General features: G+C 39.4%; 1 protein-coding gene across 7 annotated transcripts in view; it reads right to left on the bottom strand.

The window, feature by feature from the left end:
* Positions 1–1,169: 1,169 nt before the first annotated feature.
* NCOA1 (nuclear receptor coactivator 1) overlaps positions 1,170–13,341 on the bottom strand; it is a 293,327-nt gene continuing 281,155 nt past the window's right edge. For 3 of the 7 annotated variants that reach the window (XM_058287710.2, XM_071211904.1, XM_071211903.1), the window contains 4 exons: positions 12,626–12,809; positions 7,301–7,390; positions 3,651–3,707; positions 1,170–3,565 (listed from right to left, as the gene is read on the bottom strand). In XM_058287710.2, the coding sequence (XP_058143693.1) occupies positions 3,663–3,707; positions 7,301–7,390; positions 12,626–12,809 (319 nt within the window). In that variant the 3' untranslated portion in view covers positions 1,170–3,565; positions 3,651–3,662. The remainder of the gene's footprint in view (positions 3,566–3,650; positions 3,708–7,300; positions 7,391–12,625; positions 12,810–13,341) is intronic. The other 4 variants (XM_058287708.2, XM_071211905.1, XM_058287707.1 and 1 more) reach the window with 2 other exon arrangements.

Raw genomic sequence — 13,341 nt, 5'->3', positions numbered from 1 at the left:
TCATCTGGATTGTTCACTTTATTCAAGGGCAGCTGCTCTTGTGGGAAGGGTGGTTAAGACAAGGAGAGCAGCACAGATTCCATGGAAAGCAGACGATTGTCCTTTTTCTTTGGTTTTTTAAGATCTTCCTTCTCTACTCCAACTGCACTTTTTTCCTCAATTGTTTCTATCCTACCTTAGGATAAATTTAAATCAATGTTCAGCCTCATCTAAGAGAAGTTTACGATTTCAGGCAATAGTCACCAAATCTACTTCATGGGTAGGAATGGGTGTGGGAAATGCAACCTCGCCTGCTCTCTAGAGTCACATTTGCTCACTTCCCTTATCCGCCTTAAAAACAAAGAGACAAGGGATACAGCCTAAATTTTATAAACTGAAGTGTCACATTAAGGGAGGCTCCTCAAGTAAGATTTGGCACCTGTACTGATAAATGTTAATAATAAAAATTAATAATTGGTGGGATTGGGTGTAGCTCAGTGGTTGAGTGCCTGCTTTCCATGTACAAGATCCTGGGTTCAATCTCTGGCACCTCCTTTTTAAAAATCACAACAAAAAAACCAAACCAAATCAAACCCAAACCAATAATTGAGAGAGATATAGTATCTTGTGGCTCCACGTTTGGCTAAGCACTTAGGCTACCCATGAAATGCTGCCTGAGCCAGAAGTTCTGGTTGAAGGAATGGTGAATTTAATCATCAGGCAAATGGCCAAAGTTAGAATTTCTTCAAGGCCTGCTAGCAAAACTTCACTTTGACCTTATATTTCAACTGGGTTATTTCAAAAGAGGTTATAACACTTCAATGGGAAAAAAAAAAAATTCAACTGGGCTGATTCATATTCATGTTAGAGCAGGGATTCTTAACCAGGGGTCCAAGGACCTAAAGAATTCAGGTGGTCTCTGAGCTTGAACTGAAAAAAAAATCAACTTTTTATTTTCTCTGACCTCCGATGTTGAGTGTCATAAAACTATCTGCCACTATGTTCTGAGAAGGGGTCTGTGTAATAAAAAGGTTAAGAACTCCTGTACTAGAGTGACATCAAGGACCTCTGGCCTCAGGTGTCCTTTCCTTTATCATCCTTAAATTAATCATCAGTTGTCTGGAAGCCTTGGCAATTCCTATAGGATGCAGAATTCATTTCTTCCCTGTAAATGAAGAGGCAACCCATGATATTGTTAAACAAATTCTATTCAGTAGCCAGAAAAGTGAATTTCCTGTAGAATGACAGGAATTACATAGAAGCAAGCAATTTTATTTTCCTCAAATGTAGCAATAATTTTAATCTGTACATACATAAAACAAACAGTGCAATTATAAAACCTTGAAGGTGACATGCATACTTTAAGGTGCAGTTGGGACTGGGGAGGATGTTAGCATCTCCAATTTTCCTTACCACTTTTTTTCTAGTTCCTTATGCAAAAGCACTGAGCCAGGAAACTTCATCTGGAATGCTGAAGTTAAAGGTGAACTTCCTGAAGTTTGCACATCTAAATATCACAAACAAAACAGAAATGACTTCCTAGAGCAGTTTGGTAGGGACTAGAGTAATATGGCTGGGCAGTCCAGTTGGGAATGGATGAAATCAGGGATGCACTTTCTGTAAAACTAAAAGAGAGAGTGTTTGTAACTGAGCGTCCTATTTCTGTTTCATAGTTGCTACCCACTCAAGCCCGTCTACCAATTTTTTTATTCGGTATAGTTTCGGAATAGATGCTGTTCAAATGGAATTGTTTGTAACTAGGGTTAGTGAGATGTAGGAAGGAGGACTGGGAAAATGGCTTCTTCCTTGAAGTCAGAGTCCATGCTGCTCTTCCACTGATGGTTCTGATGGCCTCTTCTCTGCCAGGGGAGCAGAGGTAGCTGGTGCAGAATGTCAGTCGTCATCACCATTCACGGGCCCAGGAGTGCAGGAAAAGGTGAGTGATGGGGGCTACCCTTGCTTCTTCCACAATTCTTTCTCAAGCTTTTCTGGCCTTGCAGTGGAATTTCTGGAACTAGAGAGTCAGTTCATTGGGTCCTTACTCAGAGGCCAGGATGAGACAGGACGTGGCAGAGTGACAAGACACAAAGGGAAAATATGGTACCAGTTAGCTTCAGAGCAGGATAAGAGAAATTTGTATTCGCACTGATGAAAATTCAAATTCCCAAAGTCAATCTGAAAAAATGAAGATTTTCTCTGAGTACTAATTTTTCTCTGTACAAGTAGCCTGTGCACTTCTGGTGATAATTCTTTGTACTGCTCTAAAGTTAGATGACCCCAGGGACACTCTAGGGCAGTATGCTCTCGCACATCGGGACAGCTCTTTCTGGCAGTGGCATTTTGACTTGAACCCCAAAGTAAATCCATACAAGGTGTCACAGTTATTAAAGTAATGAAATATTATTAGCCAAATGTAACCGCAATTCAAAGTTATATTTCACACACAAATTTAGAAAAATCAAGAATATGATAATAAAAGCATAAAATTAAACAGGAGGAAATCAATTTCTACATGAAATCAAATATATTTACAGTGAGATTTAAAGGGAAAAAAATAAGCTACTTGGATCATAAGTTTAATTTTATTTTAAATAACTTTAGCTACCTCAGCTGTTAATACAATGAAAGCAGAAAGAACAGGCTGCCTTTTTTCCCCAGATTTAATCAGAAAATTGTCTCTACAATAACTGAACTCACTTCTTGTCATTCACCCATCTCATCAAAAAATTATTGCATTTCTCCCCAAACTGTATTTTTTTTGGATTCCTCTGTGAATATACGCATTTATTCCTCTTTCCTGGAGGCATCTTGGTTTAAATCCATCTTTAAAAAAAAGGAGAAGGGGTATGTATGTGGAGGCAAAATATTCTCTTGAAGCCAACAGATAGAGAGTTGCTAGAAGAAGCTGATTGTACACACAAGCTGCCTGGGGTAGGGAGAGGGGAGGGCGGCTGCGGTGCCACGTGACAGCCTTTGGTGGTGGGCACAGGCAAAGCCCACCAGGCCCTTCTTCCTCAGCAGGGTTGGGAAGGAGCCGGTGGAGGGGGAGCTGCAGCTTCCCCTTGGAACTGGTCGTTTTGGTTCTCCTCCAAAAGCCTTTATCCAGATAAGAAGCCGATGACTGATTATAAAAATAAGAATAATTAAATTTGGCTCAAGAAATAGATTGTCCAACTGTTCTGCCTTGTTATTTTTTCAATATCCAAGGCCGTTACAAAGAAAAACAACAAAAACATCTCTCAATCTCCCAAGAAAAGTGAACTCCTTTTTTTTTTTTTGATTTTTTTTTTGCTCCAAATGCTATGACCTGAAGAATGGCTGCAGATTGAGATATCAAAAATCTCAGAAAAATATATAATATATTTGTATATCTCTGTATGTCTATTATTTAAATTTCACATTCCTTTAAAAGTGGTTATTCAGTCAGTAGCTGCTGAAGGAGGCTCTTCTGCTGGGCCTGGGGGGTCTGTGGTCCTGGCGTGGGTTTTTGAGATCCCAGTGGACCAGGCTGGTTCAGGTAAGGGTCCCCGCCTACCAGATTCACTGTACACTGGACGTCAGCAAACACCTGAACCTGTTGCACCTGCTGGAACACAAATAAAAGATGTGTTTAGACAGAAGGGTCTGCCCCCCCGGCTTATGAGTGGGTACTACTGGAAGTGGAAACTCACTAGAGCATTCCTCTAGTCTGTAGTCACCACAGAGAAGAACTCTTCTGTCTTCTTGTCCTACAAAAAGAAAATTGCTGCACTCATTTTGCTCAGGGTTCTGGAAAGTTCACACTTTAAAAATAAAACCAAAATTGGAATGGTCAAGCCTCCTACTGGTTGCCATCAACACCAAATGTGAGCGAGCATCTTGCTAATAATGCCAACAGTGGGAAAAGCCCAGTTTCGGAGACTGGGTATCTAGTGGTGGGTTTAAAAAAGTATATGTTATGTGGTAAACTGGTTTAAAAGCATTCTATGGATGACTTTAGTAGGATAAAAAATCTTTATGCTGTCTTTGAAAAATTAAGGGTTTTAACCCAGTATTAACAAACTAAAACCACCACAACTCAAATGGGCGTCAACGTTACTACGATTCATGTCCAGAAAATTTGTGTATTAGCTAAATATATCAACTATGACATCGCTCCTTTACACAGTAGCTTTAGAATTACAGCAAAATATCAGAACAATTTTATATTTGACACTTTTTTCCTGATAGACAATTCATTTAAACACATGAGCTAAAATAAATAACAGCAAATCTACTAGGTGAGAACAGTGTGAATTTTCCCTTTATCTACTTTCAATAATAATACACATGTTCCTTAAAAATGTCTAGAGTTGCACAGCTCTAGCATTTTCTATCGGAAAAACAAAGCCAGAAGTTAGTCTTTTACCTACCAGCCTTATTAAAAAGTTGTTCGTAGGACTGATAAGGGTGAGCACCACACATGTGAATGTTCCAGACCAGGAATGGAGATGCCTTCATTTAGGTTCCTAAGTAAGTGCCTCAAACTTTGGGCCAACTTGTGCCTTGTATTTAACAGATCCATGAGGTATTTTAGATTAGTGATGCATGTCTTTGGTTATTGCTCACTAATTCATGCCAAATACACTCAGCTTTTCTGAAAAATCTTCTATCCTAGCCAAATAATAGCTGCGTTCCACCAACTTTCAGTAGGCCAAATGCCAAATGTCTTGACTATTAAATTTCTGTATCAGTCTAGCCTCTGGATCTCTCCCTTGGTAATTCAGTTATAGCTCTACTCTATAAGAGAAAGCAGTAGCTCCTGAAATGAGCTTTATTCCCACCTGGTCTCCAATGAATTAAGTTGCTAGCTTTTTAAATTTATCCTCTTCTTGCCCTAACTTTTAAAACTTTGCTCCTTGCCCCACATGCTCCCACTTGTTTCCTCTTCTTTTGGGCTCTCTCCAGGGTAGGTAAGAGATAACAACGCTTCTGTCTGAGTCTATTTTCCAGCTGACCCAATGTGTTGTCGTTCTCATCCTACCCTCTCCTAGAACTTCATTCCTGGCCTCCTTCTTCCCCATGTCAACAATCCCCCTACTAGCTCCTTCCTTTTTCTATACTGGGTTCCTTTCCTGTATTCTCTGTTTTGCCTCCTCCCTATTCCAGCTCTTTAAATACAGCTAATCTTCAAAACTCCCCAAATTCTCTCCTTTCTTTTCTGTCTCCTTTTCTCTATATTTCTATCTAGCTTACTCCCTAGCTTCTGTTTGGCAAATATAAAAACATTGGGGTAAACAGATCTCATGATGGTTGACACAATAAAGAAGATTCTGTCACGGGAACTTAACAAGAGCACAAACTATAGTGTTTTTATGCTAATTTCTTATGTTTACATATTCCAACATTTAAAGATTTGGGGCACAGCATAAGGTGTTTTTGCCCCAAATCCTTAAAAACATTTTTGATAAAGACATGATAAAACAAACCGGAATGAAAATTTTGCTCCTTTAAAAAGAATAATGTGTATGTGTGTGTGTGTACATATATATATATTTAGGTTATCTGTTTTTGAAATAAACTCTGAAAAGACTAAACAAAACTCTATAAAGTAAACACTTCAGCCATTTTAAACTGTTACTGATAGAGGGGGACACATTATGCCTTAGATGAAGTACTTCTTCTATGGCCACAGCTTCACAGATTGGCCAGAGCACAATGCAAAGGAGTTTGAGATTTGTCAGGTGAAGAGAATGGTGTGAGACTTGAGTTCCAACTTTTTAAGAGTTTTCCAAGATAGTTTTTACTTCAATTCAAATACTGTCCCAGGGCCCAGGAACTTGAACACTTGGTTGTTTCACACTAATTTGTCAAGTTGCCCAGTATACGACTCCATAGGTGTGGTAATGTAGAATACAGTGTTCTCCGAAAGACTGTCTTCATTTCCCACCTCTCAACACTCCTCTCTCCCCTTGGACAGTACTCACCCTTTTACCCAAGGCTGGCTGTTAATACAGCCTAACGGATCTTTCTCTTTCTGGGCTGGCTGCCCTAAGAGGAAGTCTAAACGGGCATTTTTATCACTGCTCCCTTTCAGTGATGACCCTCTGTCAGTAGGACTGAGCCCACACTCCTGAGTTTAGCATTCAAGGCCTCTTGAAATCTGTTCCAATCTACTTTACCAATTTTAATGTCTATGAATTCTTATGAGGTCTTTGCTTCAGTGGATTTCAGTTCTCAGGGCTACGCTACAACAGTCTTATTTCCGCCTATGTCCTCTTCTTCCACTCTGGCCTTCATGCCCTGTAAAGGCCTCCATACCTACACCCTGTTCCTCCCTCACTTGTGCTTCATGATCCAGTACTGTCTTGTCCCCTGCGAGTTCGGCCATTTCTCCTCTCTTTGCATGTTTGTGGCCTTTGTTACCTGTGACATAAATGTGATGGTTTGGGTGCATATGCCCATATGTTTTATCTTTCAACAGGCCTTCAGGGCTATGGCATGGACTTTGGTGTTAGAAAGACCTGGGTTTGAACCTCAGCTCTGCAACTTTCTAGCTTTGTGAACTGTGCATGGAGTTAAAACCTCCTCGGGTTCAGTTTCTTCATCTGTAAAGAAAAAAAGGAATAATACCTCTCTTATAGGGTTAGAGTGGGGTTTAAATGAGATAAAGCATGTAGTGCTGGGGGCGTTTCACAAGAGATACATCCTTCTCTTGCTTCTCCCCACAGAGCACCAAAAGGGCAAGGAACATAGCTTATGTTTCTCTGTGCCTCTCACTTTCAGCATAATGCACTGTGGCTAAAAAAAAAAATACGAAGAGATTAAAGAATAAACTTAAATTACTCAGGAGAATGAAAACCTCCCAAATTTCTAAATCTAGGTTAATGTAGGAAAGGGGCAGCCCTTAGTTTTGAAATAAACTTCTCAAAGAGGCAGAGTACACAGCAAGTGTAGTTTTGGTTTTTGCCTGATTTACTGAGATCTTTTGAGATACTGTGATTACACATGTGTTTAGCACTGGGTTTATTAACAAAATAAATTATTGGGCACTGTTTGTGGTCCCTTTATCTAGTCTAAGCACTGCCTTAAATTTTCTAAAAGTTTATCTCATTTAACCCTCTCATCAACCCTGTCAGCAGGTATCTTGTTAGTTCTGATGGTCACACAGCAGCTCAGGGAAGTTCGGGTACATGGCCATGATGACACAGCTAAGATCAGAGCTGGGACTCACACCCAGGTCTGACTCCCACGGTCAGGCTCTTGACCACGATGCTATAGAAAGTCCTCTGTGTCTAGAGTGCATCTGATGGCTCTGGGCTTTTTTTAAGAGTGCATGTGACAGTTCTGTTTTCTTACTGACCTGGGTTCCATCTGCTTCTGTTTTGAGAAGGTCAGTGGATGAGAGCTGGTTGCAGTAGAGGCCTGTGTGTCTCAATGCTGGATCATTTATCTATTAAAGAGAAATCCCAGACCAAATTATAAGCTACTTGTTTAAAATGAAGACCAACTTCTTCAATGGAAAATAATTTTGTTGACAGGAAAGTAGTAAGAAGACAGCATAAATAAGAAGCTTGGCAGTCTACTAGTGTTGCTAGAAGTCAGGAATGTGGTTATCCTTGTGGGGGTAGACCGATGTTAAGGGAGCACAGAGAGAAATTCCGGGGTGTCAGGAATGTTGTTTCTTGATCTGGGTGGTAGTTTAAAAGGGTGTGTTAAGTTTGTGAAAATTTGAATTATACACTTTTCCACATATATATGATACTCAACTAATTAGCAAAAAAAAAAAAAAAAAAAAAATCAATCGACTTCCACTTCTGGTCAAGATTCAGTAACAGGATCCTTTATATTTTTTTATTGTAACATTTTATGTAATCCAAGTATCTTTTAAAAGTGAATAAAAATATATTTAATAAAAAAAAGATTCAGCAACAGGGATCAGATCTAGTTTACCTGAATCAACTACAAAACTGGGCAAAATATGTGAAACAAAGGCCCTCAAGACACTGGACAAAAGGTAAGGAAGGACAGTGACCCCTAAGAGATGAGAAACAAATGAGGTGAGTCCTACTATTACTGCCTGGAGAGAATTTCCAGGTTCCAGTGCAGATACACAGAACCTAGGCAGAGCGTGCCAGGTTCCTTGATTTGAGGACTTCTTAGCTGAAGTCGGGTGGCTAAGGCAGCTGGAATTCACAGGGCAGAGTTATCAGAGGAGTGATAACTACACAGAGAGAAAGCTTTGGAGATCTGCAGAGGCCCCCTGGAGTCTTCAGCTCAGTACTCATCAGCATATGCATTTAGGGAACTACCTGAAGGAGAGGAGAGAATCACCTGTAAAGAATACATAGATTAATTCTGGAAGATCACACAGAGATAGTAATAAATTCTGATCTCATCATTCAGAATGGAAAACCTCATAATTCATGTAGCATCAGGCAGTAAACTGGAAAGGTTTTGCTGCAGCAGTGAGACAAAATTACCCCAGGTCTAAATGCTGCTCTGGTCCTGCCAAACAAAGCTTAAAACCCAGAGCTGAAAGGCTCACCCAACTTGTAAGTTAACTTAACCATTTTCCAGAACAAAGCTCAAGAATATTTATGGGAATTTAAACAAGGTAAGATTCACATGTCTGGAATCCAATAAATATTTATTAGGCACTCAAAGAAATAAAAAAAAAAAAGACCAATAATAATAATAGGCAATCAAGCAATCAAAACCATTCCAAGGATGACATAGATGACTGATAGGCAAGGATATTAAACGTTATTATTCTAAATATTCCAGAAGCTACAGGAAAGACAACATGTTAAATACATGAAGACATAAAAAAGACCCAAATTGAACTCCTAGAGATGAAAACTGCAATGTTTGAGATGAAAAAATACATTGGAAAAATTAACAGCTGAATAGACATTTCTGAAGAAAAGATGAGTAACCAATAACAAAGCAATAGAAATAATCCAAAATGAAGGACACAGAGGGAAAAAAATGACTGAGAACAACAACACCCTAAAACCCAAAACCAAGAGTACCAGTGAGCTGTGGGACAACTCCAAGGGGAATGATTTTGTAATCCTGAAGGAGAGGAGAGGGCTGGTGACAAAAAGTGCTTGAAGAAATAAAGGTCAACATCATTCTATATTTGAGGAAGAGTCGGGAGGTCATCAGGGGGTGATGCTTATGCACGTCTCAGCAGGGTACCAGAGATGGCCAAGGTAGATGGAAACCCAGGTGCTTGTTCTCCTGAGGGCTGCAGTGACCCACAGGTTCTATGGTCAAGGCAGATGGCTCTGGAGTTCAGGGCCATGTCAGTTGGCCCTACTTTGGAGTTTGTGTTCCTGAGTGTGATGGAGATGGACTCAGACATAACCTTTCTACACATGCCTCTTCTGTTACTTTTACCGGACCTGTGGTTGGTGTTTGGGTTAGTGTATTCTCAGGAGACCTGTATCTCTGAACTCTCCATATGACGGCCAGGCCCTGGGCCTCAGCAGACTTGCAGCTCCTACCCTCTGGTTTCTTGGACTTACCCTGGCCAGCTGACAGAGAGGTGAAAAGGGTCAACCACCACACCAGGGAGCCAAGAGTGCCTACAGCTGCAAGCAGGAGAACTGCATCCGTCATTCATGTGGAATCTAAGCCCCCTCTTGATGTAGAAGGGGAATGGACATAACCATCTCAGGTCCACAAGATGGAGAAATAGAGTATGGATTAGAGTGGACGTATTGGTGTTCTGCTGGGGAACTATTGTGATTAGTAAGGGAAGAAATTGTAGGAGTCATATGGAGAAGGTGGCCACGGTGGCTGCTGATGGTCAGGAGAGGGAAGAAGAGATATGGTGTGGGGGCATTTTCAGGATTTGGAGTTGTCCTAGGTGGTGCTGCAGGGATGGATGCTGGATGTTGTGTGTCCTGTCATGGCCCACTGGGTGGACTGGGGAGAGTGTGGACTACAACTGGACCACTGTCCATGTGTTGCAGTGGTTCTCCAGAATGTATTTGCCAGGTGCAGTGAATGTGCCACAATGATGGAAGAGTTTGTTGATGTGGGAGGGGTGGTGTGGGTGGGGTGGGGGGTATATGGGGACCTCATTTTTTGAATGTAACATTTAAAAGAAAATAAAGGAAAGGCAAAAAAAAGAATCACAACGAATCCCAAGCACAATAAACATGAAGAAAACCACACCAAGGCATACCACAACCATAATTTCTCCTGATAAAACAGAAAAATCTTAAAAGCAGCAAGAAAGGGGTAGGGAGCTCCAATCCTGTGCAGTAGATAAAGATAAAATGGTAGCAGATATCTCATCAGTAATGTTTCTCAACTTCTTTAAAGTACTGAAAGCTAAAACTGTCAACCTAGAATTCAGGAAAAAGAACTTTCCAGGATGAAGGTGATACAAAGACTTTTCAGACATACAAAAGCTGAAATAATTAGTCACCAGCAGACCTGCATTATAAGAAATGTTAAAGGAAGACCTTCGGATAGAAAGAAAATGACAGCAGATGGAAATCTGTATTTACTCAAAGGAATGAAGAAAGGAAAGAGGTAAAATAAGACTTCTTTCCTTATTTAAAATTAAAACCATATGATTGTTTAAAGTGAAAGTAAGAACATTTATTGCAAACCTTATAACATGTGCAGTCATAACATGTATGACAACAATATCACAAAGGCCAGGAGGGAGAAATGGAAATACTGTTGTGAGGTTCTTACACTATACATGAGGTGATATACTATCATTTGAAGGTAGATCAGTTAAACATGTATACCATAAACTCTAAAGCAACCACTGAAATGGAATTACAAATAGCTAATAAGCCAAGGATATAAATGTTATAATAAAAGTACCCAATTAATTGAAAAAAGGGAAAAGATGGGACAAATAGAGAAGAAAGGAGATTTAAATCCAACCATATCAATAACCACATTAAATGTAAATGTACTAAACACTCCCAAGAAAAGGCAGAGGTTGTTGGATTGGATAAAAAAGCAAGACACAATTATACAAGCAGGCCATTTTAAATAGAACATTTTTTTTTGCCTAATTCATTGTATTTTTAAGTTATCTTCTTTTAATTTAATGGGGATAGTGAATAATTCTGATAACTGAATAATAAGGACAAGAACAATATTGCTGAGTTGTTTTTTTTAAATTTTGCTATAAGATATGGATTACTAAGTTGTTTGTTTTCTTGCTAACCTCCTTAAGTTTACTACATAATTACTGGGGAATAGAGATGATTTTTTTAAACATCATGTAAAAAAAGAAATTCTATAGGAAAGGTAATCAGTGTTTATATATTCTTAAGAATTGCTATAAATTATGGCTACATGGAATAACGTAGTCACCACAGGTTGGCTGACCTGAAGAGTTATAACAGTTACTACAGGTAGCTTACCCCAGTGATTTTCTTAAAGGTAACTTAGAATTTAGTTACGCTTCCTAAAAAATCTTTAGGCGGCTCCAGGAGAAAAGCAAAACACTTAGCTGGCATGCAACTTCCTTAAAAAGATTACCACATAAATTTCGCTCTAAATATAAAATATATTATTCCTTAACATCCACTAAGTTTTTCAACCTCTAAAGCTGCCTGGGTCATGTGATCATAATCAGTACTGAATGCTCTTTTCTATTCTCTTCCTAAAACATAGGCAAGCATTCTGTGAAGACTTCCCTGAACAGGCCTTTTCCTTCAAACTCTGGTACTCGATTGTACTTACTGCCTTAACTGACATTAATATGTATGAGTCTATGGGGTTCCACCTCTTACGCAATCGTTTTGTCACATTATTAAACAGATACTTTACTTCGTTCATGTTGTCTCTCACCAACTTGTTAACATGTATCTCCCACAAAGCTATTTTTATACATAGCAAGTTATGAATAAATGTTTGTTGAAGTGAAAGGGAAAAATGAAGATGTGTTAAGAATAAAAAGGGGTAAATTCCAAGCTAATGTATTATATGTACCGTTTTATAATAAATCTAATACATTAAAATTTCAAGACTAAAATTTCAAGACTAAAAGTCTGTTAAAATTTCCATGGTAATCCTTAAAGGCCAATAATTATCAAAAGATGATGGGAAAGAATAAAGAAGCATGGTATTTCTGGTGGGTATTGTCAGTTGAACTGTGTTCCCCCAAAAGATAAGCTCAAGTCCTAACTCGTGGTACCCATGAATGGGACCTTATTTGGAAATAGGGTCTTTGCACATATAAATAGTTAAGATGAGGTCATACTGGATTAGAGTGGATGCAAATCCAGTATGACTAGTATTCTTAGAAGAGGGAAATTTGGGAATACAGACAGACAGACCAGAGGGAAGACAGCCACATGAAGACAAAGGAAGAGATTGGAATTGTGCTGCCACAAGCCAGGGAATGCCAAAGATTGCCAGCAACCATCACAGGCTAGGAAGAGACAATGAAGAATCCTTCCCTAGAGCCTTTAGGTGAGCACAGCCCTGCTGACACCTTGATCTCAGACTTTCAGCTTCCAGAACTGTGAGAGAATGAAGTTTTGTTGTTTTAAATTCCCCAGCATATGGTACTCTGTTATGGAAGAAATGATGTAGAAACTGTCAACATACCTGGTTTTCCTTGGAAAAATGGACTATGCTCACGATGTGGTTTGGAAAGCTGTGCTGTGGGTACAGCAAGGGCTGCCTCTGTGCCACTCACCTGCTCAGGGCACACAGTGTTCATTCCAGACATCTGCAAAGAGCTCATCTGCATCTGGCCCATCATTGGGTTCATGTTCTGAACATTTGTGTTTCCACCTGCCATGGACACGGTGATGCTCATGTTGTTGTACACTCCTGGCTGGGCAGGCGTGGGCTGGTTCTGGACAGCTTGACTGAACACGCTGTTAACTCAAAAACAATCCAGATTACATCCACTGACCATGAACACGGGGACAATGAGACCAAGCTGTGTGTCATAATTATTAGATAGAATTCCAAATTAAACAGTTTACATTCTTATATTATATATAAAATTGCATCTTATAACACATATAATGACAACATAGTTTAGGTGCATTTTAAACTCTATCCAAAGGGTTTAGTAACTATAAAGTGCCCATTTTAGGTTACAATTATTTGGCTTAATACCAGGGATGCTAAGCTCCAATTCTCTGAATAATTAAGAAAGGAAGTGTTCCACATACAAAAATCTTCCAGCTAACTGAAGTTTATCCATTTAAGCAGCAAAACCATTCTAAATTTTATTACACTATTTTATAAATTTTATCTTTTTTTTTTTTTAATTTCTCTTCCCTTCCCTGCCCTCCCCAGTTGTCTGTTCTCTGTGTCCATTCCCTGTGTGTTCTATTGTTCCCACTTGTATTCTTGTCAGCAGTACCAGGAATCTTTGTCTAGTTCTTTTTTTAAAAGATT

The sequence above is a fragment of the Dasypus novemcinctus genome, chromosome 25 (genome assembly GCF_030445035.2).
Source record: "Dasypus novemcinctus isolate mDasNov1 chromosome 25, mDasNov1.1.hap2, whole genome shotgun sequence".
Lineage (NCBI taxonomy): Eukaryota > Metazoa > Chordata > Mammalia > Cingulata > Dasypodidae > Dasypus > Dasypus novemcinctus.
The sequence above is the reverse complement of the archived record's forward strand: the minus strand, read 5'-3'. Positions and strand labels throughout refer to the sequence as shown.